The sequence below is a fragment of the Petaurus breviceps genome, unplaced genomic scaffold (assembly GCF_028583685.1).
Source record: "Petaurus breviceps papuanus isolate PSGF00001 unplaced genomic scaffold, PetGlider_PUasm1.0 220, whole genome shotgun sequence".
In the NCBI taxonomy this organism is placed as follows: Eukaryota; Metazoa; Chordata; class Mammalia; order Diprotodontia; family Petauridae; genus Petaurus; species Petaurus breviceps.
In genome coordinates, this window is record NW_027185876.1 from 21233437 (window position 1) to 21259727 (window position 26291).

A 26291-nucleotide genomic window follows, 5' to 3' on the forward strand; every position below is an offset into this window, starting at 1 on the left:
ATTGCAATGGGGAAGTTGAATCTTTTCCCTTTTACATATACCCTCCCTCTTAATTGTAAAAGGGGAAATGGGAAGATAAGAAGTTGGACTGACAAAAGCCTGGGGCTTTCCCCAGGCAATGCTTCAGGGCGGTAAGGAGAAAAGTGCTAGGGACTAGGTTCCAGTAGTCTGTCCAGCTCACCCAAGTTTGCTGAACTATCCCTTCCAACTGGAGTCCACCCTCAGCCACACCAGGAGGTCTCAGCTTCACTGGTTTACCTTACTTTCTATCACGGGCAATGCTCTTTCCCGGGCATTCCCTGATGTTTCAGTGGGAGGTGGGGAGTGGGCCAGCCCTGCTCAAAGCCCTCCTTTGGTAGCTCCCCTTATAGGGCTCCCCTACATTCTGGCTTTGTGACTTCTTGGCGTGAGAAAATTCTTTCCAAGCTCCAAAGTCCCCAGAAACTTAGTGAACTCTGGGTCAGATTCGTATTTTCCTGAGCATAAGCAACATCCCTCTCCACCCACCCAACTTCCAGGGCAGCATTCCTAGGGGATGGTCGGATAGCGGCCGCGCGGGAGATGCTATTGGACTCGCTTATGGGAGAATCAGGCCGACATATAAGGGAAGGGCCTCGCGGGGCCTAAGTCACTCCATAACTAGTTTCACTTGGTGCACCACGTGTCTAGAAGGAGCCTCTCTGGACAGCGTGCATAACCAGAACCGAGAGCATCTTCCCAGAAGACGCAGGAAGCTTCGGCCTCGCGGGCTGGGTTTCCTCTGGAAGCGCTCCTGCACTCGAGGGGTGCAGTGTGATGCCAGGCCGTCGGGGGGCAGTCCTTGGGGCCGCAGGGCCCTGACCAGCGGACGGAGCCTGATTTCCGTCCCGGACCTCAGAGCGTGCGGCTGGGAAGTTAAGGGGAAACTCCAAGAAACCACATTCCATAGGAAAACACACAAAAAAGTAAAGTGATGAGTAGGGAAACGGCACCAATAAAAAACCAGCACCTCCGGCGATTACTGAGCCCCGCCCCCCAGCAACCTCCTGCGGAAACACTGGCGATGACATCAGCCCATGATGCCACTGGGGCCGCGCCCACTCCCGGGGGAAGGGGGGAAGGTCACGCCTCTCGGCTCCTCTAGCCCCGCCCCTCCTTCTTTTTCCTAGGACTTCCGGCGCGCCGCAGCCTCGTCCCGCAGGCAATCTGCTCCCGGAAGCGGAAGGAGGAGGCGGGGTCAGGCGGGCCAGCAGGAGGGCGGGAGGACGAGGGGACCCAAGCTGTGGGCTGGGCCGGGCCCGGCAGCGGAGCGGAGCGGGGCGGGGCCGGGGATGGTAAGGGCTCGGGGGAGGAGGGGGAGGTGGGGGCGGGGGAGAACGGAGGCCGCCGCCGCCGCCGCCGCTCCTGCTGGTTCCGCGCCTCCACCGTGGCCATGATGATCCACGGCTTCCAGAGCAGTCGCCAGGACTTCTCCTTCGGGCCATGGAAGCTGACGGCGGCCAAGACGCACATCATGAAGTCGGCCGATGTGGAGAAGTGAGGTTTGGGGAGGGCCGGGGAGGAGAGGGCGAGGCCGGGCGTGGGCGCAGGGATGGGCATCGGGGCGGGGGCGGCCGTTCTCTGTGCGGCTCCCCGCCCCCGCGGGATCTCGAGGCCAGGCTCGGCGGCGGCCGCAGAACGGCCCACCGGGCCATGCCCTGGACGCCCAGAGCGCGCTTGCGCGGCCGAGGCTTGGCAGCCCCCTGCCTCTGGAGCCGGGCTGCGTGCTGCGCCCGGCGATGTTGCGGTGACGAGAGCGCTGGCCCTGAAGTCGGGGGGCCCCGCGTTTATAAATCCCGCTTCGGGTGCCCCCTTACCCGAGGCCTGGGGCTAGCTGGAGCTCTGGAAGCTAGATGAGAACTCGGGTTCCCCGAGGATTGTAGGTGAGAAATCTCTGCATCCTGCAGCCCTGCATCCAGAGTCCCCAGAAAGCCCGGGTTCGCGTACAGCCTCTGGCCCCCACTAATGTGCAACGTGGGGGCCAGTCTTTTACTCTCAGCTCTGGGCTGCAGCTCACGACCGTAAATTGGGAGTTGCTCATTTAAATTGGTGGGAAGGAGTTTTCACTGGAAGTTCCCCCCTCCCAAACCCCAGATACCGTCAAGAACACTGACCAGAAACCAAAGTTTATTCATAGTGTTTCTAGGCTAGAAATTTCAGGCTCCTGCTTAAGACTGTAAATTAGGAGTTGCCTGTATACGTTGGTAGGGAGAGTTTTCACAATGGGAGTTCAATACAATGAAAAAAATCACAGTCTCTGACCAAAAACAAAACAGCACTACATCAGAAAATACCAACTCAAAACAAGCTTTTTTGGTAAATAGCATTTCTTAAATAGCCATTAGCCACGTGTTGCCTTTGACCCTAACCAAGGACTAGTCATTCTGTCGCTGGTTGGGAATGTAAATTAGGAGTTATCATGCATTGGTGGAGGAAGTTTTCACACTGGGAGTTCCATATACTAACAAAATTACAGTACATGCTCCCCCTCCCAAAAATACCCCAGAACAACCAACACAAATTTTATTCCTAGGCAATATTTTCTACATACTCATGCAATTGGCAGTTTTGAGAATACATTTCACCAGAAGTGAAGAGGGAGGTGGTGCCTTTATTTTTAGGTAATTATAAGTAGTTAGCCCTCCATCTAGTTTCTTGAAACAAATTTCAGTGTAAGATTCTGAAAGTGAAGTAGACTTTCTTCTTCCTTACATTTTCCCTAGAACATTTCCTTTTTCTCTTGCCTTGGCTTCTGCCAACTTGGCTCAGGTAGATATTGAGAAAATGATGGAAGGTGGGAAAGTGAGGGATAACAGATAACCCAGATCTTCTGGTGATGTGCTGAAAATGGAAAAAGGCCTGTATCATGTAATATGGCTCTTCTCTGGGGGATCTATTAAAGACTGGATAAGAATTGCACAGGATGAAAAGACATGGATGGATTTTGGTTCATATCATGGGATTACACATTCATTGAAATAGTGAAATACACATCAGATCCCCCTGCATATAGAGTAGTTTGTTTTTTTAAATTTCTGACATCTGTCACAGTGTCTTGTAACATTAGAGGCTTTATTAAATGCCAATTAAATTGAATTTCCTTGCCCTCTCTTAGAAATTAAGGCAGCTTTTGACAGATCACAGTTTGGTATTGATTAGATATGATTGGGTTAAGATTTAGAGAAATTGTAATAAGAACAATTTTGAGTTTTGTGACATATAAAAAGTTTGAGACATTGTTTCTGGGTAATTAATCATTTATTAATTATGCTAGCAGACAATTAATAAAAGGGTCAGTGGCACTCTAAAATGCTAAAGACCTCTCCTGGAATCCACTCAATGCTTATATACCCTTAGAAGAAGAGTTAGTTGTTTTTGAGGCTGGTAACCAACTCTGATTGGTTAACAAAGAATTAATATTATAATGAAAAGGTGGGCTTATTCTATCGAGGGTCTGGGGGATGTGACTGATCACTCTGTCCTGGACTGAGAGACTGATCTGCTACTCCCACCTAGGGCAATCAGACTTGACTGACTGTGGGCCAGATTTGCCTGGACTAGAATCTCTTTATATTTTGAGCAGATCTGAGTTTTCCCAGTGGGGTGTGTCTGTCCAAGATCACTTTATCAGCCCTACCCTTCAAAATTGACTGAACAGCCTACAGGGAATGATGAAATAGAAGGGAGGAAATCTTAGTTCTAATTCAGTAATTGGTTAGTAATTTGAGAGAGAAATAATCATTTTTCTCAATTGTAATAGTGACTCTTTGGCAATTTTTATGTAGGAATATATCCTTAGGTACAGTAGCAATTCAGTGACCTCAGCCATCTCGAATACAACGTAAAACTCAGACAACTTTTTAGAAAAACCCTTCGCTGTGGTAGAGCTTATACTCCAAACTAGTTCTCAAACTCTTTGGTCTTAGGACCCTTTTATAATCTTAAAGATTATTGAGGACCTTCCCCCATAGCTTTTGTTTATGGGAGTTATATCTATTGATACCATATTAGTTACTGAGCTAATAGTATGTGCCAGGCACTGGGCTAAACTCTGGGGATATAACAGAAGGCCTACAAAACAAAAAAAAAAAACAGTCCCTGCTCTCAAAGAGCTCACATTCTAATCAGGTGGACGGCATGCTAACAGCTATATATATATATATATATATATATATATTTTTTTTTCCTTTTTGGAGGGCAGTTGGAGTTAAGTGACTTGCCCAAGGTCACACCACTAGTTTTTGTGTTAGGTGTCTGAGGCTGGATTTGAACTCAGGTCCTCCTGACTCCAGGGCTAGTGCTCTATTCACTGCACCACCTAGCTTGCCCCAATAACAGCTATTTTTTTTTTTTAAAGCAATTGGGGTTAAGTAACTTGCTCAAGGTTACACAGCCAGTTATTTCTGGGTGCGGTGCTAAGTATCTGAGCCCGGATTTGATCCCCAGGTCATCCCGACACTGGAGCTGGTGCTCTTACTCGTTGAGTCACCTGGCCGCCCCTAAGCAATTGGGGTTAAGTAACTTGCTGAAGTTACTTGCTCAAGTTACACAACCAGGTGTTTCTGGGTGGGTGTTGAGTGTCCAAGCCCAGATTCAATCCCCAGGTCATCCCGACACTGGAGCTGGTGCTCTTACTCGCAGTGCTACTTGGCCGCCCTGATAACAGCTATTTTCAAACAAGATATATACAGAATAAATTGGGTCTCATGTTAAGGACTAAGGTGGGGCTTTAGCTGAGAATTGAAGGAAGCGAGGGAAACTAGACAGTGGAGATGAGGAAGGAGAGGAGAGCATTCCATGTTTGAGAGACAATAGGTGAAAATACTTGGAATCATGAGATGGAATTTCCTGTCCAAGGAACAGCGAGGAAGCCAATGTCATTGGATCTTGAGTGTATATGGAGGGGAGTAAAGTGAAAGAAGACTAGAAAGATAGGAAAAGGCCAGATTTACGAAGGTTTTTGAATGCCGAACAGGATTCTATATTTGTTCTGGAGGTAATAGGGAGCCAACTGGAGTTTATTGAGTAGAGGATTGGTATGGTCAGACCTGTGCTTTAATTTGACATCTTCATAGAGGATGACGAGGGGGAGAGGGAGAGACGTGGGGAAAGGAGACCAATCAGCAAGCTTCTATAAATAGTCCTGTGAATAGTTTTGACCTTGACCCCAGGGATCTCTAGACCTCATTTAGAGACCTTCTCTTCTAGTATGTGTTTAAAAAACAGTAGGCCATGTGACTAGAAACCTACTTGTGTACATGCTGTATCAATTTTTAAAAAAATTACTAAATGGATCATTGTTGGGTTTTTTTTTATTCCTACTGGCAGTCAGTTACAGACAAGTGATTAAGCCTTACTAGTTCATATGCTAATTATGTATAAAGCAGTTGGTCACTTAGCTCTAGAATCTGTTTGATTTATTTTCAGGAGAAACTCTCAGGGCTTCTACAGAACATATTTTTAAAAAATATATGGATAACTTTTGTTTGTTGGTTGTTTGTATTTCCCATTGTATCCTACCCTCTCCCAGAAATCCATCGAATAAAAAAAGAGCAAAAAAAAAAAAAGAAATTCTGCAAAATTCACCATTATATCAAAAAACCTGATGTTATTTGTAGTATGTCATATCCCTGGTCACTCATCTCTGGAAAAAGGAGGAGAAAAAGGTGTATTTTCATCCTTTTTCTTTGGCACTGAGCTTGGTCATAATTTCACAGAATTCAGTTTCATTTGGTTTATTGTTGCTGTTCTTTACATTTACATTGTTGTTGTCATTGTGTGTATTGTCTTTCTGGTTCTGCTTTTATCACTTTGCATCAGTTCATAGAAGCATTCCCGTGCTTCTCTATATTCATAGTCATTGTTTCTTAAAGCACAATAAAATTCCATTGCATTCATGTACCACAATTTGTTTAGCTATTCTCCAACATCTTTACTTTTTACACCAAGTTCTAACAAGTTGGGTTATCTGGTTTTCCATCATTTTACACAGTTAAAGATGTGAGGAATTGTTTCAAAAGGTAAGATCAATGATATTCTGGCAGGAGAGGAAAAGACAAACTGAAACTCAGTACCCAGGACTGTTCATATTGTGGCACTAGAATGCAGTGATACTTGATATCTGGTAGACATAATTAGGTACCTCTTGTGCAATATGAGACATGTAAACAGCAGAAGGTAGTGGATAGAGATCTCAGATTGGGAAATCAGGAGTCAGAACTGGTTTCAAGTCCCACCTATTCCATATGTTCTCTTTGTGATCCTGGGAAAATCACCTAACTTCTCTTAATGCCCTGGAATTCTCTAGGACTTTAGATTTCAGGATAATGAAGAAAGTCTTCTCTAGGGCAGTTCCTTACTCTAGTGAAATCACAGATCAGGACAAGTATAAGTGCAGTGTGTGTGTAAAGGGAGATAGAGAATAAAAATAAATAAGAATCACCTTATCTTTGGAGTACCGAGAGCAGCAGTTTTTAACCTTGGGTCTGAGAATTTTTTTAAATTTTAATCCCTATTTTAATGTAATTGGATACCTTTGTAATTCTATGAATTTTACTTTATGCATTTAAAAACATTATTTAGGGGCAACTGGGTGGCCCAGTGAATAGAGCACCGGCCCTGAAGTCAGGAGGACCTGAGGTCACTTGACACTTAACTAGCTGTGTGACCATGGGCAAGTCACTTGACCCCAATTACTCTGCCGTCCCCTCTCCAAAAAAACCAAAACCAAATCTAAAAACATTATTCTAAGACGAGGTCTTTGGGCATTAGACCTAACAAGGTTAAGAACACTTGGCTTAGAATATACTAGAAGGTGAATGTCATACTGTAGTACATATTTGATATTCACACTGTGACACAGATATTGGGAAGAAGTCAAGTTATGTTTAGTATACATTAGTTGAGAAGTAAGGAAAGTATGTAACTAATATACTTTAGAAAGAATTACATAAATATTATTTATATATGTATATAAATACAAAAGCTTTGGTTCAAGGGGATGTTTTAGTTGTTTGGAAAATATATTTCTATGAAAACCTTCTTAGAAGCCCCAAACTTAGAGTAAGGAGACCAGGTTGTGAAGTGTGCTTCATTTACTTAACTGATGGTGTGGTCATCACAAGATCAGAGATTTAAAGCTTGAAGATATCTTAAAGGCCATTGAGGCCTCTCCTCTCATTTTACAGGTGAGGAAAATGAGGTTCTGGGGATAAAACGAGTTATCCAAGGTTGCATAGAAAGTGACTAGAGTATGATTTGAACTCAGACCTTTTTTGAAAAAAAAAATTAAATTTCAGATTCATATCTCCTGTCACCCCTTGCCTTTCTCCATTGCACTACCCTTCCATTGAGAAAAGGAAGAAAAACAAAACTATTAGAAACATGTATAGTTAAGCAAAATAAATTCCTACATTGGCTCTGTATTAAAAATCTCAATCTGTAGTCACCTGCCCTGAGGTACGTAGCATGTTTTGTGTCATTTGGAATTAGGTTTGGGCATTGTGCTTATCAGAGTTCCTGTGTGATTCAGAGTTGTTTGTCGTTATAGTATGGTTGTTACTATATGACTTATTCTCCTGACTGCCATCAGTACACGTGAGTTTTGCCATGTTTGTCTGAAACCAGTTTTTTCATCATTTCTTTGTTTTTGTTTTTTTGCTTTTTGAAGGGCAATTGGGGTTAAGTAATGTGCCCAAGGTCACATGGCTAGGTTTTTGGGTGTGTGTGTTTGTGTGTGTGTTTGTGTGTGTGTGTGTGCATGCATGCTTGCACGCTTGCTAAGTGTCTGAGGCCGGATCCAAACTCACGTCCTCCTGACTCCAGGGCCGGCACTATACTCACTGTGCCACCTAGCCGCCCCCATCATTTCTTATAGTACATTAGTATTAGTATTAAGCCCAGTTATTCTTGGCACCAGGTGGTCTACTTGCCTATCATCTAGGCCATCTCATGGGCAAGTTACCTAATTTCTTAAAGCTTCCCTTTCCTCATCTGTGAAATGGGGATATTTTTGTTTTGTATTTGTTAAAGGATTCATGAGATCATAGATTTAGAGCTAGAAGGAGCTTTAGTGTCTAACCCCCTCATTTTGCAGATGAGAAAACTGAAATGGTGCCATTGAAATGGACCTACTGTTTGTCTTCCCTATCCATCTAAAGACAGCCTCTTCTAAATGTACATCTCTTTTATTATATCAGGTCAGCCCCTTCCCCTCATCACCTTGACCATCATCTCCCCTCAGAGCCTGATTGAGATAGTGCAGGATCCTGAATCCAGGAGTCTTAGGAAGGGCAGTGCCTCCTGAACCACCAGACCTACTTCCAGCCCAGCTCCCAAAGCTGTCATTAAGGGGAGAAATTGTGGAAAAGGATCACCTTCCTCATCACTGCAAGAAAAATCCTGCTGACTGACACCAGCAGGTGAATAAGTACAAGAGCCCTAGGAACAGAAGCCCTTCCACCCTCCAGACTACTGTCCTGCTTCCACCCCAGTCCACAGTCATCATCCACAGTGAAGCAACTCCTATGGAGAAAGGGCTAGGCATCTCCACCAACTGCCAAACACCTGCCACCTATGGGGCAGGAAGGCCAGCTAGCTGAAGTAGCAAGGGTCTCTGAAGGAGGCCTGAAGCTGAATGTCCCAGGCCTTTCAAACCACTCCTAACATCACCTCCACCTTGATTTTCATCTACCCTGAAACACTGATAGAGACAGCTTGGACCCTCAACTCAAGATCGAGAGCCATGGGACTAACTTTCCAGGGTAGCCGCTGCTGCCATTATCTTGGGAAACAACTGCTGTGGAGAAAAAATCTGGCAAGTGTTGAAGCCACAGCTTTTGAAGACATAGAAAAAAAAGTTCATGCCACCAAAGTCAAATGTTTAAACATAAGAAACTGATAGGATTTTTATCAGTGGAAAAGACATTAAAGAGTCAGTACCATCTTATTTGTGTGCCCTAAGGACCATGGAACGTTTCCATTTGATTTGCAGCTGAAACTGACCCTATTTGTGGTCTTCCCCATTGGAATGTGAACTCTTTGAGAGGAAGGACTCATTTTCTATTTGTATAGAATATTTTAGTTTCTGATGCAATGTTCTCTCTTACCTTCCTTCTACTGTACTTAGTACAATGCTTTGCACACAAACGCTTTTAAAATTCATCTTTTATACTTGTTTTTGGGATACAGCTCTTAGGTCATACATTTCATCCTATTTAGACCCATTATGCATCTCTCTGTTACCCTTTGGGTAAACATATGCTTCATTGCTATATATTATCACCAGAAAAATAATAATGTTGAAAATTTGGGCCTTTGTTTTATGGAGGAATTTGAAGTCACTAAAAGTCCTGCATATTTTCCCAAATACAGTACCTGCTGTTCTCTTTAAGGAAAAATTTCCTAAGAATTTAAACTATACCAAAGTGGAATTGCCTTCCTCTTCAGGTATAATGGATTTCACCTCTCTTGAAGTTCTCAAGCAAAGTCCGAGTGGTCCCCTGTTGGACATGTTGTAGATACAGGGATTCTTTCACTATGGGTCGAATTAGATGGATGGACAGAAAGAACGAAATGAGGAAGATAGGATTTAAGTGTTTGCTATGTGCCAGGCACTGTGCTAAGCTCTTTACAAATGGCTCTTGATGGCCACTCTGAGACTGATATTTAAGGAATTAGGGGGCCCCTCTCCTGGACATTCACCTTTAGAGTGACACACTTCTGGCAGTTATGTCTCCTTTTTCTCATCCTCTTAACGATTTTAATCACAGAGTCCTTGAACAAAGTTGTCTCGTGATGTCTTTCACTAGATCTTGTATGATTTTTAACATATAAAGGAGGTAGCTTGTTGGAAGGAGCTCCCATAGGGTGTTATTTTACTCTGCTAAATCAAATGCTTTTTTATAATCAACAAACAGTGGGGTCGTTTATTCTTTGCATCTTTTAGTCAGTTGTGTAACTACAAAGATGTGGTCTCCTAAAGAATATAGTTTGTGGAGGCCTTTCTGATCCCTTTGCCCTGTTATGTATATAGATTGTTATAAACATTTTATAGAAATAGGGAGCTAGACATAGGAATTGGGTTTGTTTTTTATGATAATAGTGTTTCTGCCTTTTTTCTCCAAGGAGTTTGAGAAAGGAAGGCTACTCAGCCTTCCTTTCAGATATCATGAAAATTGATCTAGGGAGGCATTTTAATACAGTAAAAAGACCACAGGCTCTGGAGGCAAAGGAGTTGGGTTCAAATCCTTTCTCTTAGATTTAATATCTGGGTGACCTTGGACAAGTAACTTTACTTCCCTGGACTTCAGTTATCTCAATCGAGGTGGTTGCACAGGATGACCTCTGAGGTTCCTTCAAGCTCTAAATTTGTGATCCTGTGATCTTTCAGTGGCCTTACAATGGTGTCAGCCTTCAGACTGGAATGTTTTCCATCCTCATCTCTACCTCCTGGCTTCCTTGACTTCCTTTTAACCCAACCAAAATCCTACCTTTTGTAAGAAGTCTTTCCTGGTCTCTCTTAATTCTAGGGTCTTTCCTCTATTGATCATTCCCTGTTTATCCTATATATGTCTTGTTTGTGCATCATTTTTTGCATGTTTTTTTCCCTGTTAGACTGTGAGCTTCTTGAGAGCAAAGACGGTCTTTGACCATTCTTTGTATTCCCCAGCACTTAGCACAGTACATGGTGCATGGTAGTCACTTAATAAATGTTTGACTGACAGACTTCCTCTCTGTTTCTTTGGTCTAGCCCAATTATGTTTTCTGACTTTGTGATCTTTAGTCCTTCCTTTAAAAGCATGTCCTGGACTGATAGTAGCCTTCAAATATGTACTTTTAAAATGTCATACACAGACTTTTCCTTCTCCTATACAGATTATCATTCAAGCAAAAAAAAAGTGGAGGGTTAAAAGTAACAAAACAATATTTGATTTTTGGCCAAATGCAGATTAGCAGATGAGCTACACATGCCATCTCTTCCTGAAATGATGTTTGGAGACAACGTTTTAAGAATCCAACATGTTTCTGGCTTTGGAATTGAGTTCAATGCAACTGATGCTTTAAAATGTGTAAACAACTACCAGGGAGTTCTTAAGGTAGCATGTGCTGAAGAATGGCAAGAGAGCAGGTGAGAAACTGAGTAAAAGTGGATAAACTGTACAGTAACGGGACTGGGGTATGTTTCATTAGAATAGACAGTGAATTTTCTTATTAGCTTTTCAGACTTCATTTGACTCAACTATAAAAAGAGGCAACTTTCAAAATCAAAATAGACGCCACTTTAGCTGTATTTACTTTGGGATTAGAGTCTTTAAATGAATTATTATATCTAGATAACTGCTTCTCTTTTGACCTCAGTAACTATTTTTTGAACAACATACTTTGGTACTTGCTTCTTTTGATTTTCTTTGGGAATGTAAGTGAGCATTATAGAGATTAAAAAAAAAAGGCCCCCCCCTTTTTTTTTAAACCAGTATTTATTTATTACCTGAAAAACTCTTTGGAAGTTGAAAATAAGTATAAAGTATGGGCCCAATCTTCATGCAGTTTATAGTCTAAATGGACAGATAAGAAGGAACCATGTGAAAAGTTAAATAACTACATATGATTTCAATAACAGTTTGAATTGTTTAGAATTGTTACAGTTTGTAGGTGAGTGAGCTGTTTAGAACCATTTGTAGAATATACTTTGGAGGGATATTTACATACTTTATCAAGTTTCCTTCTGTGTCACTGAATGCAATCCTTCTCTTTTTGGTCATTGAGGACGGAGGGTGAACACTCCAAAGAGATTATTAAACCATATGATTGGACCTATACGACAGATTACAAAGGAACATTGCTTGGTGAAGCACTTAAGTTAAAGGTAAATTTAACTCTTGGCTTTTGTGTTGGACTGATTTATCTTGTTTCTTTATACTTAGAGTCACTTACCATACTAAAATGTAGCTTATCCTTTCACCTTTAAGTCTTTTTTGGTAATAGTTTATTCATTCTGCTTCTCCACTGATAATTACTCTACACTGTGGTAGGACACTAGAAAGTTAATGTGATTTTCGGAGTTGGCTAATCAGTGGCAAAGAACATATCTAATCTTTACTGTCCATGCATAACAGCCAAATAGAGTGCTGTATAATCGTTTTTGACTGATTTGGAGTCAGGAGGGAGATAAGGAAGGCTGGCAGCGTCATAACTGATAGCTCTCTTAACTTTAAAAAATTTTCTTTCCAGGTTGTGCCTACAACAGATCATATAGATACGGAGAAATTGAAAGCCAGGGAACAGATTAAATTTTTTGAGGAAGTTCTGTTGTTTGAAGATGAACTTCATGATCATGGAGTTTCAAGCTTAAGTGTGAAAATTGTGAGTATAGTAGTTACTTTTGCTTAAGTATGGAAAAACGTCTTTGTTAAGTTGACAGAATATAAAATATATCTACTAAGTTACTACACATTAAATGTGACATTTTGTGTTTTTGGATTATGTATCATTTGAATAGCAATATAAAAAATGTACATTTGGGAAATTTTTATGAGATATTAATGATTTTGATTATCCGTGTGTTTTTATAGTCTGTGCGTTATTGAACTTGGGGAAAATCTCAGCTAGCTTACACTCTTCAATACATTTCTATATCTGGATATATCTGTTACTGAATGTAGGGTCTTATGTCTATAAGACAATGATGGCAGTGCACTTTTGTACAAAGGCACCCGTTATCCTTCCACATTCTGTCTGCAGATTAGAAATGAGCAGTAAAGTGGGAGGGACTCAGACTTTCTCCCTTCTTTCTGGTAACAACTAGTGGTTGGTAAGTGGAATTACAAATGATTTCTTACAGCATTTTAGTTGAACTTCTTTGAATTGAACTTTCTAATTTTTGCCATATGTTTATAAATCTATTTTATCTTCTCTTAGATTGTTAGCTTTCTTTTTTAAAAAGTGAAATGCTTTATTAACTTCTAGTTTACATCATTCATTTCTGCAAGATTTTGTGTTACAGATTTTCTCCCCGTTTTCCCCCTACCCACCACCCCAAAATATCCCCTCCTCCAATCTGCTCTCTCCCATATCTTCTCCTATACCCCCTCCGACTTTCCAGTAGGGCATGGTGGATCTCTATGCCCCAGTGCCTTTTTGTCTTATTTCCCAGTTATATGTAAAATAATATTAATAATAGCGTGTATATATATATGTATATATATTTTAAACATTTGATTTGAAAACTTTGAATTCCAGATTCATTCCCTTTCTACCTTGTCACCACCCTTACTGGGAAGATAAGCAATTCAGTATAGGTTCTACATGTGTAGCTATGCAAAACATTTCCATAGTGGATATATTGTGAAAGACTGACTATATTTCCCTCCCTCCTATCCCACTTCCCACTTGTTCTGTTCTCCACTTTGATTCTGTCCCTTTTCAAAAGTGGGTGCTTCCAACTTCCCTCCCCTCTAACTTGCCTTCCCTTCCATCATCCCCCCCCTCTCATTCCCTTCCCCCCTAATCTCCTGTAGGGTGAGATACCCTATTTAGTGTGTATGTCATTCCCTCCCGAAGCCAAATTCAGTGAGAATAAGGTTGACCTATCGCTTTTGTCTTCCTGTTCTTCCACTCCATCGTAACCATTTTCCCTTGCCTCTTCTATATGAGATAGTTTACCCCATTCTGTCTCTCCCCATCTCCTCTCATTATATTCCTCTCTCACCTCTTAATTTCACCTTTTAAGTATCATCCCTTTCTATTAAATTGGTCCTGTGCTCTCTATCTATGTATACCTGTACACATATATATACACATTCACATATGTATTCATACACTAATATACCCACATATATAGACATATATATATGTATACATAAATATATAGGTTTATATTCCCTTCAACTATTCTCATACTGAGAAAAGTTTCATAAGTTACAATTATCATTTTTCCATGTAGGGATGTAAATAGTTCAACTTTGATAAGTTCCTTATGATTTCTTTTCCCTGTTTACCTTCTCATGCTTCTTGTATCTGAATGTCATATTTTCTATTCAACTCTGGTTTTTCCATCAAGAATGCTTGAAAGTCCTCTATTCCACTGAATGACCATATTTTCCCCTGAAACACGATATTCGGTTTTGCTAGGTAGATGATTCTTGGTTTTAATCCCAGCTCCTTTGCCCTCTGGAATATTATATTCCAAGCCCTTCGATCCCTCAGTGTAGAAGCTGCCAGATACTGTGTTATCCTGATTGTGTTTCCACAATATTCAAATTGTTTCTTCCTGGCTGCTTGTAATATTTTCTCCTTGATCTGGGAATTCTGGAACCTGGCTATAATATTCCTTGGAATTTTCTTTTTGGGATCTTTTTCAAGAGGTGATTAGTGGATTCTTTCAACCTCTATTTTGCTCTCTGGTTCTAAAACATCAGGGCAATTTTCCTTGACAATTTCTTGAAGGATGATTTCTAGGTTCTTTTTTTGATCATGGCTTTCAGGTAGTCCAATAATTTTTAAATTGTCTCTCCTGGATCTATTTTCCAGGTCAGTAGTTTTCCCAATGAGATATTTCACATTGCCTTCTATTCTTTCATTTGTTTGGATCTGTTTAATAGTATCTTGATTTCTCATAAAGTCACTAGCTTCCATTTGCTCCAGTCTGATTCTGAAGGAATGATTCTCTTCAGTGAGCTTTTGAGATTCTTCTTCCATCTGGCAAATTTGGCTTTTTAAGGCATTCTTCTCCACATTGCCTTTTTGAGCCTCTTTTTCCATTTGAGTTAGTCTCTATTTTTTAAAGTGTTATTTTCTTCAGTCAGGTTGTTGACTCATTTCGTAATTTTCTTTCTTCATTCTCATTTCTCTTCCCAATTTTTCCTCCACTTCTCTTATTTGCTTTTCAAAATCCTTCTTAAGGTTCTCTGTGGCCTGTAACCAGCTCATATTTTTCTTGGAAGCTTTTGGTGCAGGAGTTCTGACTTCACTGTCTTCCTCTTGTGCCATCCTTTGATCCTTTTTGTCCCCAAAATAGGAGTCTAATGTTGGAATCTTCTGTCTGCTTTGTTTCCTTTGCCTGATCATGTTGCCCCTCAGTCACTTGGCCCCGGGGCTTTTTGCCACAGAAGGACTCTGCCACCAGACTGGGGAGCTTTGTTCCAAACGCTGGGGTTTTCTTAGCTACCAGTGGCTGGTCAGGCCTGCCCTGGGGCTAAAACATCCGGCTCCCTTGGGGTTGGGGTCAGCTTCCAGAATACTGGGCTGGCTGCTCCCTGCCAGCCTGCTAGGCTGTCCTCAGTGGGATGTTAGCTTCTCTGTGTCATTTTGTGGGTTCTGTAGCTCCAAAGTTTGTTCAGAGTCACCTTTTACATGAATTGGAGGAGGTGAGAGCTGGAGCCCCACGGAAGTCCTGTTTTCACTCTGCCATCTTGACTCTGCCCTGATTGTTAGCTTTCTAAATGTATCCTACTTCATCTCTCATCCCAGCATCTAGCACAGTGCTTTACACATGATGAATAATAAATATTTGTGAACTTGAGTTACATGTAAAAGTTAGCTCCTTTGGAACTGTTCTAAGCTTAAAGCCTAACGTTGTACTCATTTTTGATGTACTGCTCCTTGGGTGTTCTCAAGTATTATATATAGAGTATTAAGTTTTATAGGCCTTTCCACATAAGCTGCAGAAAAAGGGTAAACTTCTTTAGGAGTGCTGAGTCTTTTCTTGTACGATGGGATTTTAGAGATCAGGTTGGCCCTGCTACCTCTGAGGGACTGAGCCATGAGACCGAAGGGCAAAATCTGGACTCTGCCCTCCTACTGTACCTTCCCCATCCCCCCCACCCCAATCAAGGGTGGAAATATGGTCTGGGTTATAAGGACCACTTTAAACATGTTTTTAACCGTAAGACCTTCCTGATGACTCTAGCTAGAAGACATCTTTCATAGACTTGTCTGTATTACTCATAAGACAATAACTATCAGTACTCCCTTGCACAATCTTATTTCTATACATGTTCTATTTCCCAATGCTAGAGAATAATCACAAATATTTCCATGGGTGCTTTAAAACTTACAAGGTATTTTATGGACTCCTAAATCAGCCTGAAAAGTAGACACTATAGGCACTATATTTACAGATGAGGAAACTAAAGTACAAAGATGCTAAGGGACTTGCCTGTGGTCTCACAGCTAGCAAAGTATAAAAAGTGAAATTTGAACCAAGTGGAGCCCTGTTTCTAATGTTTCCCCTTCCCAGTCCATCTACTACAGAGCTGACAAATTGATATTCCTAAAACACAGCTCTAGTCATGTCATTCCACTGTTCAGAATCTTCAGTGGCTACTTACTATTTCTAAGATAAATTATACAAAATCTCCAGCCTGAAAGCCTTATGATGTCTGGCTCCCACTGACCTCAGTCTTATTTCATATCACTTCCCCTTACATATTCTGTTCCAATCAAACAGTCCTGCCAGCTCTTCCCTATAAACAACATTCTATTCCTGCTGCCAAACCTTTGTAATCTTGGTCCCTTGTCTGGAATGTATTTTTTGCTTACCATCATTTTGTCAAACCTTAAGCTTCCTTCAAAGCATAGCTCAGGTGCCACCTTGTACATATGGCTTTTCCTGATCCTGCAGTACTTCCATTAATGTTAGTTCCCTCGTGAAATTACTTTGCATATACCTATATTGACATTCTAAAATCTAATAATAAAAACAACAAAAAAGTTTTAAATGAACTTTTAGGATTCGTTTAGACATTCCCTAAACTAAAGTAATGAGCAGTGTGAACTTTATTTGGTATTCAAAAGGGAGTCAAGGTATTGTTTTGAGCAGAGAAATCAGATGAATGGTTCTGTGTGGAAGGAATATGTCTTCTGACAAGGGAATGCAGGAGAGCTTACAGGAAGCTGCTAGCGATGACCTGTTAATTAAGGTTAAAGCAGTTGGGAATACAGAGGAGAGAACTTCTGGCTTTTTTCATGGCACCTCTCAAGGACTCTGTCTTTCCTAAGATTTTTCCTTGTCCTCCCACTTTTTAAGTGTTCTCTCCCTCTTGAAATTACTTTGTTTTAGTTTGTACCTATGATTGATTGTACGTGTGTGCATGCACTAATGCATGTGTGTACACATGTTTAAATCTCTTTTGGTACCCAATGCAGAAGCAATATAAAACTGTAGAGGTGTGTGGGAAGAGTCTATAGGGGAAATCAGGTGAGGAGCTCTTGAGATTGAAGTTTAATGACAAATTATTCTGATGATGAAAGAACTCACCAACTGACTTAGATTGTAAATAGGCACATACAAACAGAGGTGGAGCCACAGTTGCAGAGTATAAGCAGCAACCCAGCTGAGTTCTGCCAACATTACCCTCTAAACAAATTTAAAATAATTCCTCAAATCAAATTTTGGAGTGGCAGAGCGAAGTAAAGGTCAGTGAGACATTTGTTCAACCTAAGACAGCTTAGGTCAGTAGGAGAGATCTATGACATCAAGATTATAGTCAGCCTTGGAATGTAGCAGGAACACCAGCTGAGGACCTTGGAGAAAGTTATGATAGTGGCAGCAGCAACATCTTCAGAAGTTCTGAGCCCAGAGATGGTCAGGGCATTGACGACTGGTCTAAGAAGAGACTCAGGGGACCCTGTGCAGCTGGTGCTGTTTGGCAACTTTATTGCCCATAAGCAATTCTGGGTCACAGTTTCAGGATAGAGAAGAGTGCTTGTGGTTGGTCACAAGGAATCGAGGGCCCTGGTCACATTCTAAGATGGAGAAAAGTGCCGTTTGTGGCTGCAGGAGAATAGAGGTCCTGATCACAATTCTAAGGCTAAGAGAAATGCCACTGCTTGTGGCTTCAGGGAAACAAAGGTACTTCCTGGTAAAGACCATAGTGTAGACCAGGAGAGCAGTAACCACACCTCTTAATGGCTCTTACTACTTTGGAAACAAAAAAACTTGCAGATACTCAGAACTAACTCAGAACTAGCTCAGAAAAGAGCAGCCCAAAAAAGCTTGAAGCTTGGGACAGTGTCTTCCCAACTCCAAGCGAGCAGAGCCCAACTTTAACATAAAAGTTCACAGTCAAGAAAAAGACTGGAAAAAATGATCAAACAATGTAAAAAGAACTTGACAATTAAAAGCTACCACAGTGGCAAGGAAGACCAAGATAAAAACTCTGAAGAAGGTAACAGTGTGAAAATCCCTATAACTAAAGCCTTAAAGAAAAATGCTAATTGGACACAAAACCCAACAAGAATTCTTGGACAGGTTAAAGAAAGAGATAAGAATGGTAGAGGAAAATTTGGGAAAAGAAATGAGAGTGATGCAAGAAAATTACAAAAAGAAAATTCACAGCTTGGTAAGAGAAGCCCAAAAATGTTGAAGAAAATAGCTCCTTAAAAAACAGAGTTGGCCTAGTGGTAAAATAGGCATAAAAATTCACTGAAGAAAAGAACTCCTTAAAAAGAAATACCCAGGTGGAAAAAGAGATACGAAAGCTCACTGAAGAAAATTATTGCTTAAAAATTAGAATTTGGCAAGTGGAAGTTTTAAAGACTCTAGAGACATCAAGAAACAATATACAATTAATAATCATAATTGTGAGTGTGAATGGGATGAGCTCACCCATAAAACAAAAGCAGATAGCATAATGGATTAGCAACCAAGATCAGATACAAGAAACACATTTGAAATAGAAGACACACAAAGTTAGGGGGCTGGAGCAGAATCTATTATGTTTCCACTGAAGTGAAAAAAGGCAGGGGTAACAATTTCAGCAAAAGTAAAAATAGACCTAATTAACGGAGATAAACAGGAAAACTGTATTTTGCTCATAGACAATGAAGTGATTAAAAAAAAATTCCAGCAAGTTTATTTGGTAAATGCTTTATTACTCAAATATTTAGGGAACTGAGTCATATTTATAAAAATAAGAACTATTCCCCATATGAGAAATGGTCAAAGGTTATAATAAACAAGCAGTTTTTAGAAGAAATAAAAACTACCTTATTATATGAAGAAAATTCTCTAAATCACTATTAATTAAAGAAATAGAAGTTAGAACAACTCTTTGGTACACCCTTCTGCCAATTAAAATGACAAATGTTGGAGGGGATGAGGAAAAATAAATTCATTTACTGTTAGTGAGCTTGTGAATTGGTTCAATCTTTCTGAAGAACAATTTGGATCTATGCCCAAAGAACTATGAAACTCTGTATTCTCTTTGACCCAGGAATACTAGTTCTATACCCCAAGGAGATCAAAGAAAAAGGAAAAGCCCCTCTGTATACACAAAACATTTATAGCAGCTTTTTGTGGAGGCAAAGAATTGGAAATCAATTGGGGAATGGCTGAACAAGTTGTGTTGTATGATTGTGATGGAATACTACTATGCTATAAGAAATGATGAGGGTAGCTTCAGAAAAAAAATATATGGCAAGACCATATGAACTGAAGCAAAGTGAAGTGCTGGAAGATCATTGTGCACAGTGACAGCAATGTTGTAATGATAATCAACTGTAAGAGATTTGTCTACTCTGATCACTATAGTGATCTGAGACAGTACCATGTAACTCATGATGACTCACCTCCAGAGAGAGAACTGATGAATTGAGTACAAATTGAAGTATAATTTTCTTGCTTTTTTGGCAGTGTGACTAATATGGAAATATGTTTTGTATGATTCCATATGTATAATTGATAGAATTTTTTTTTGCTTTCTCAGTTGCTGAGAGAGGTGTGGGAGGAAGGTAGAGAATTTGAAACTACTCAAAATTTCAAAATAAAATGTTTAAAATAATTTTGAAAAATTATTTTTAAAAAAAAAGCTATTTTGTAGAAGATGGGGAAGACATACAGACATTCCTTCTACAGGGAAGAAAGGTTAGGTAATGTAGGTTGAAAACCAAGTTGTAAGCATTTTCTTTATATTAATACATGGTGATCCAAAGAGCTTTCATGCGTAAATGCTCTTGTGTCACAAGGATTTTGAAAATAAAATTAGAATAAAAATATCCTTAGGTCTTTTTTAAAAAAATTATACAGGGAACCCCAAAAGTCTTAATGGAGTTTTGAACTATTAAAAATTAAACCCATGTTAAGATTTTGTGGGTCCTTGTATCACTGCTTTTCCCAAGCTCTTTAAGCATCTTTTGATTTTCATCTTATTTTTAATATCTTTGTGACATAAAATTTTACAGATCGGGAAGCTGAGGCACAGAGGGGTTGTAATTTGAACAAAGTTAAATGGTTGGCGTTAGGGTTAGGATCTTGCAACTCTATTCAACATTATTTTCCTTAAAGCCTTACCACCTTCATCTATAATTTTAGGGTAATAATACCTGTAATGTATATTTCAGAGAATTGTAAGAAAAACATAGTTTTTATACTGTAAATTAGCATGTGTTAATGTGAGCTCTTTTAAAATTCACTTATGATTATCTTTGGCAAAGTGTGCCATAACTTGAGAAGGCTCATAAAAAAGTTTTTTACTAAAATATACAGTAGTGTATTTTATTTTCTTTTTCAGAGAGTGATGCCTTCCAGCTTTTTCCTGCTATTGAGATTTTTTTTAAGAATTGATGGTGTGCTCATCAGGATGAATGACACAAGGCTTTATCATGAGGTATCTGTTTCTTATTCCATGTACAGATTTATGTGGACTCTTTTGTACTATTAGAATGAAAATTTGAGTAGTTTAAAGTTAATTGTTTCAAGTACTCTGCTAATCTTAATTGCCAAGGTATGTTTTGTGAAATTTTCTGTTGTATTTACTGTTTCTTGAAGCATTGAATCTTCTTGTCATTAATTTAGTTTAAAAATCCAATAGTTATAACTTTCTCCCAGCATGAGGTTGTATATGATGGCAAAGTTAGATGGGATTCAAAACTTTGGGATCTTATATTGCTTATTCTGTGCTTAGGAAGAGAGGCAGCTTGGAATAGTGGAGAAAGAGCTGGTGTCAGTCAGGAAGACCTGCTGTCCTTTGAAAGATAATGGCTCTGTGATCCCAAATCAGTCACTTAGTGAGTGCATTAGGAAACTAAGATCATAAATGGCAAATCTGCATTAGGAGAGGGAATTTCCTCACTAGGGGAGAGAATTTCCTCACTAGGAATTCCCTAGGCCAATGAAATCACAAGATTAATTCCCACCCAGCCCCCTAGAGCAGTTAAGGTGCAAGTCAGTGAAGTCATTTTATCCATCTGTAAAATAAATACAAATTTGTCCTGATTTTGGAGTTACGGACTGCATGCCATTTTGTAATTTGTTTTATAAGTATTATGGTTAATGGTTCAACTGTATAATGATAATGACCAAGCGTGGTCTCAGAGAAGAGATGAGAAAAAACAGTTTTTTCCCCTTTTTGCAGAGGTAGAGGGCTATGATTGTAAAATATGAATATATTGTCAAATACAGTTGATAGTTTGCTTGGATTTGTTTTTTTTCCCCCTTCTATTTTAAATCTCTTTGACAAGAGATGGCTCATTTGGTAGGGAAGGAGGCAGGGCTGTTTTGGGAATGAATTTAATGTAGAAACAAAAGCTATCATAATATTAAGAAACATCTTCCACAAAAATTTCACGATTCTAAAATTCTTAGCTGTGCTCTAGAAAAGTAAACTCTGCAGAATAACTTTTTAAGTTAAGCACTTTTAAAAAACTGAGTGATCAAGGCAGAAGTTAAATATTTAAAAATGTTTTCTAAGAAGATATTGATAGTGTTCATCTTAAGTTATTTAAGTCTTTATTAATTGCATTTATCTTTAGTTCCTGAATCAGTTACTCCATAGCAGTCTTAAATTTTCTTAATGGGATTTGAACTTCAGATTTGCAGTCTTGTTATACACTAATTTAGAGAAAAAAAATTTCTGTCAATTGGAATTCCCCTTTCCTAAAAACTTGGGTTGATTAGGTAAGAGTTCTTTCTTCCTTTTTTTGCCTTTTTTTGGGGGAGGGCAATTGGGGTTAAGTGACTTGCCCAAGGTCACACAGCTAGTTTTTTTTTTTTGTTGTTGTTGTTAGTTTTTAGCTTGAGGCCGGATTTGAACTCAGGTCCTCCTGACTCCAGGGCTGGTGCTCTATTCACTGTGTCACCTAGCTTCCCCGAGAGTTCTTTCTTCTTAGAACAAAGACATGTATTCATCAGTTAAAAAAAAACCCAAAACAGTTTGGTCCCTCTCTCTTACCCCACCCCCCCCAAAAAACACTCAAAAGCATGTATTGTGCACACCAACAGAGACACAAAACAGCTTTCCGAAAGATATTGGTCTATATTTGGTATATTTTTCTGCTTCAAAAAGAAACATTTTTCCTCTTCTTGTAAAGAGTTTCATTTAGAAACAAAAGTTTAAGTGAAATAGTTTAAGTAAACACTTTAAAGCCTTTGTTAAGAAAGTCTTAACTGTTAAGGGAAAAGTGAGGTCTAGAAGCATCTTGTGATATATCACACAATAAGGCTATATTAGAAAGGGGGGGAAAGGAAAAATATGAAGTTCTTTGGATCAGAGATAATTGGTTTGTGTAGATGATGAGAGGATCTCTCACAATTTTAATATTTAGGAGTAATATTTGGTTTCTTATTTAGTAAAAGATTGAAGAAAGTGTACTACCAGCTCCTAACTGGTAGAATAATGTCCTTTGAATTTGTGATTTGCATATATTAAGTTGATATTATTTCTTTATTACAATAGTTTTGATGATTCACTGGTTTGCCCCTACATATTTGCTTACATTAATGCATATGGTTCTTCTGTCATGTCAATTACTGGACTAGAATTGATAACTTATACTTTTGGGATAAAGAAGATAAATGGGAATCATGATCTATTTACAAAGCAAGTTGCCATTATCAGGCTATGTTTCTTTCATAACTTGTTAAAAAATTAATGTATATGTATGTCACAAAAAAGCAGACTTTTACAAATCAGTACAATCAAATATTATCTTTTTATTTTTAATAGGCTGACAAGAATTATATGTTAAGAGAATACACTTCAAGAGAGAGCAAAATAGCAAATTTAATGGTATCGTATCTAAACTTCATTTTTAGAAATCTAATTTTAATGTTTCATGTTAAGTACTATAAACTACCATAACATGTTATCTTTGAAATCGGAATATTGATTTCCTCATCCTTTATTTCATCCATGCCCCTGACCTTATTTTTATTGTTGTTCAGTTGTTCAGTCTTGTCTGACTCTTTGTGACCCCAAGCTTTTGTGTCCTCCACTATCTCCCAGAGTCTGTCCAAGCTTGTTTGTTGCTTCCATGACAACTCTTTTTTTCCCCAGAATTTATTTATTTTTAGTTTTCAACACTCATTTCCACCAGATTTTGAGTTCCAGGTGTTCTTCCCATCTCTCCTCTATCCCTACCCCAAGATGGCAAGCATACTGATTACCCCTTCCCCCAGTGTGTCCTCTCTTCTATCCTCCCCATCCTTCCCCTTCCCCTCTTCTCCCTTACTTTCTTGTAGGACAAGATGGATTTTTATACTCCATTGCCCATGACAACTATAACTCATCCTCTGCCATCCCCTTTTCCCTTCAATCTTTCCTGACATCAGAGTACTTTCCAATGAGTCCTGTCTTCTCATTATGTGCCGAAAGTATTTAAATTTAAGCTTTGTTATTTGACCTTCCCAGTGAATGATCTGAATTAATTCCTTTAAGTATTGACTCTTTTGATCTCCTTGCTGTCCAAGGGACTCTCAAAAGTCTTTCCAAGCTCCATAATTCAAAAGCATCTATTCTGTGGTGCTCAATTTTCTGTCCAACTCTCACAACCATGCGTTGTTACTGGAAAAACCTAGTTTTGAGTATATGGACCTTTGTTGTCAAAGTGATGTCTTTGTTTTTTAATATGCTGTACAGATTTACTGTAGCTTTCCTTCCAAGGAACAAGCATCTTTTCATTTCATAGCTGTAGCCACTGTCTGCAGTGATCTTTGAATCCAAGGATATAAAATCTGACATTGCTTCCATTTCTTCTCCCTCTCTTTGCCAAGAAGTGATGGGACCAGTTGCCAAGATGTTAGATTTTTTGTTGTTAAGCTTTAAGCCAGCTTTTATTATATTTTTATCATCAAAAATTCTGTTAGTTTCTGCCCTGCTTCATTTCTAATGCTGTTATTCCAATTATCTTTTGATTCTCTACTTTAGTATTCTACGTTATATTATTTATTATTTATATTCTACTTAATATTCTTTAGTATTCCTACTTTAGTCATATTAGTATGAATATGACATCTTTATTTGGTGTTATTTTTAGAAGATGTTGTAAGTCTTCATAGAACTGATCAACTTCAGCATCTTCAGCATCAGTGGTTGGAGCATACTTGTATTATTATGATGGTGAATGGTGTGCCTTGTATTCAGACATGTCATTCTGTTATTTTGGAGATTATACCCTAGCACTGCTTTGCTCACCCTTTTATTGACTATGAGGGCTGCTCCATTTCTTCTAAAGGATTCTTGCATGCAGTAGTATATGTAGTGACGACCTGAATTAAATTCACCTGTTCCCATCTAGTTTAAGTTCATTGACACCCAAGATGCTGATGTTTAATTTTTCTATCTCCTGTTTGACCACATCCAGCCTACCTTGGCTCATAGATCTTAGATTCCAGGTTCCTTTGCAGCATTGATCTTTACAACATTCCTCACCAGACACATCTGCAGCTGAGCTTCCTTTTGGATTTGGCTCAGCTGCTTCATTAGTACTAGAGCTATGTGTAGCTGTCCTCTGCTCTTCCTCAGTAGCGTGTTAGACACCTTTTGACCTGGTGCTCATCTTATGGGGTCATCAGCCCCTTCCGAGGGGCTCATCTTGTGGGATCATTTCCCCCCTCCTTGATCACTGCCTTATCATGGTGGAGGAGTTTGTGTAGCTCAGTGAAACTATGAGCTATGCTGTGCAAGGTTACCCAAGACAGACAGGTCGTAGTAGAGAGTTTTGACAAAGGTGATCCACTGGAGAAGGAAATGTCAGATTACTCCAGTATCTTTGCCAAGAAAATCCCATGGACAGTATTAAAATGGTAAAAGATATGACCACCAACACACTGTTATACACACACACACACACACACACACACACACACACACACTTTCTTAAGGGACAGATAGAAAATAGAACACAATGCATAGATTTGGGAGTTGGAAGGGACCACATATCATTTGGTCTAACTCCCGTGTTGTTTTTTTTTTTTACAGTTGAGGATAGTGATACCCAGAGATAAAGTCCCTTTTCTTGTGTCACAGATTTGGGAAATTACTTATCAATAACTCAGGTTTTCTAACTTTTAGAGGGTGCTTTTACTGCCCCAGCAAGCTGTGTACTATATTCTCTTTCCACTGAACTTTAAACAACATGATTACACTTAATAATAGTGGTTAATTCCATGTCTCAAATACTATCCTATTGACATTATCTAATTGTTTCAGCATATTACGCTGATATCTTTTAATAACTATTCCACTGTGACCTGATAACAATGTCCTTAGACTTATTACTTTGAGTTATTAAAGGAGGATAACCCACACAAATGACTTGAAACAGGAGTCTTTTAAATTTGACTGTATTAAAATCCAAATTTGTATTCTATAGCACTATAGAAGTTTATAAAAAGCATTTGGATTTTGTTTTATATTAAACATCATTAGTTGAGATCAGACAGAAAATGGGAAGTTAAGACCCAGAAGTCACATGATTAGCTAATTAAATGTGTGGGATGGTACAAATTAAGCACAGCACCTTGTATATCCCAAGTGCATATTAGTAAATTTGTTAAATGTAGTTTAATGCAATGTAGTGATACCATTTGAGGAAAATGTTTAATAGCAAAGCTTGGAGTATCCGAGCATCTCTAATAGTGTTGTAAAATAAGTTCGTCTCATTTTCTGGAGTCTGGTATGTATATTTAGGATTACAAATGCTTTAACAAACTCCTTGAAGTAAATATATTTATGAGTGTAGTATAAAATTGATATGCAAAAAAACTAATACAGTTTATTTGTGTCCTAGCATGTTCCACCAGCCCTCTTTACAGAGCCTAATGAAATATCACAATACCTACCTGTAAAGGAGGCAGTCTGTGAGAAGCTGGAGTTTCCAGAAAGAATGGATCTCAACCTTGGGGCAACACAAGAAAATACATGCATGGAATCTAAATAAAATGTCATACAATATGAGCTCTCTGTGGAACCCTCACTGGAGATGACTGCTTTTTGGGGGGTCAGGGTAGGGCTGTCTAAGAGATAATGAGCTGCCTTGTGTCCAGATTTTCTGTA

At 39.3% G+C, this 26291-nt stretch overlaps 1 protein-coding gene across 2 annotated transcripts; it reads left to right on the forward strand.

Annotated features, from left to right (window-relative positions):
- Positions 1–1312: 1312 nt before the first annotated feature.
- TIPRL (TOR signaling pathway regulator) lies at positions 1313–26192 on the forward strand. Of its 2 annotated transcripts, none has more exons than XM_069094724.1 (7): positions 1313–1515; positions 10967–11146; positions 11785–11884; positions 12250–12381; positions 20529–20624; positions 22962–23024; positions 26026–26192. In XM_069094724.1, the coding sequence occupies exons 1-7, from the start codon at positions 1412–1414 to the stop codon at positions 26173–26175; spliced, it is 825 nt and encodes a 274-aa protein (XP_068950825.1). In that variant the 5' UTR covers positions 1313–1411; the 3' UTR covers positions 26176–26192. The 2 variants fall into 2 exon arrangements, with proteins under 2 accessions (XP_068950825.1, XP_068950826.1); XM_069094725.1 differs by lacking the exon at positions 1313–1515 and adding an exon at positions 1761–1901.
- The last annotated feature ends 99 nt before the right edge of the window (positions 26193–26291 follow it).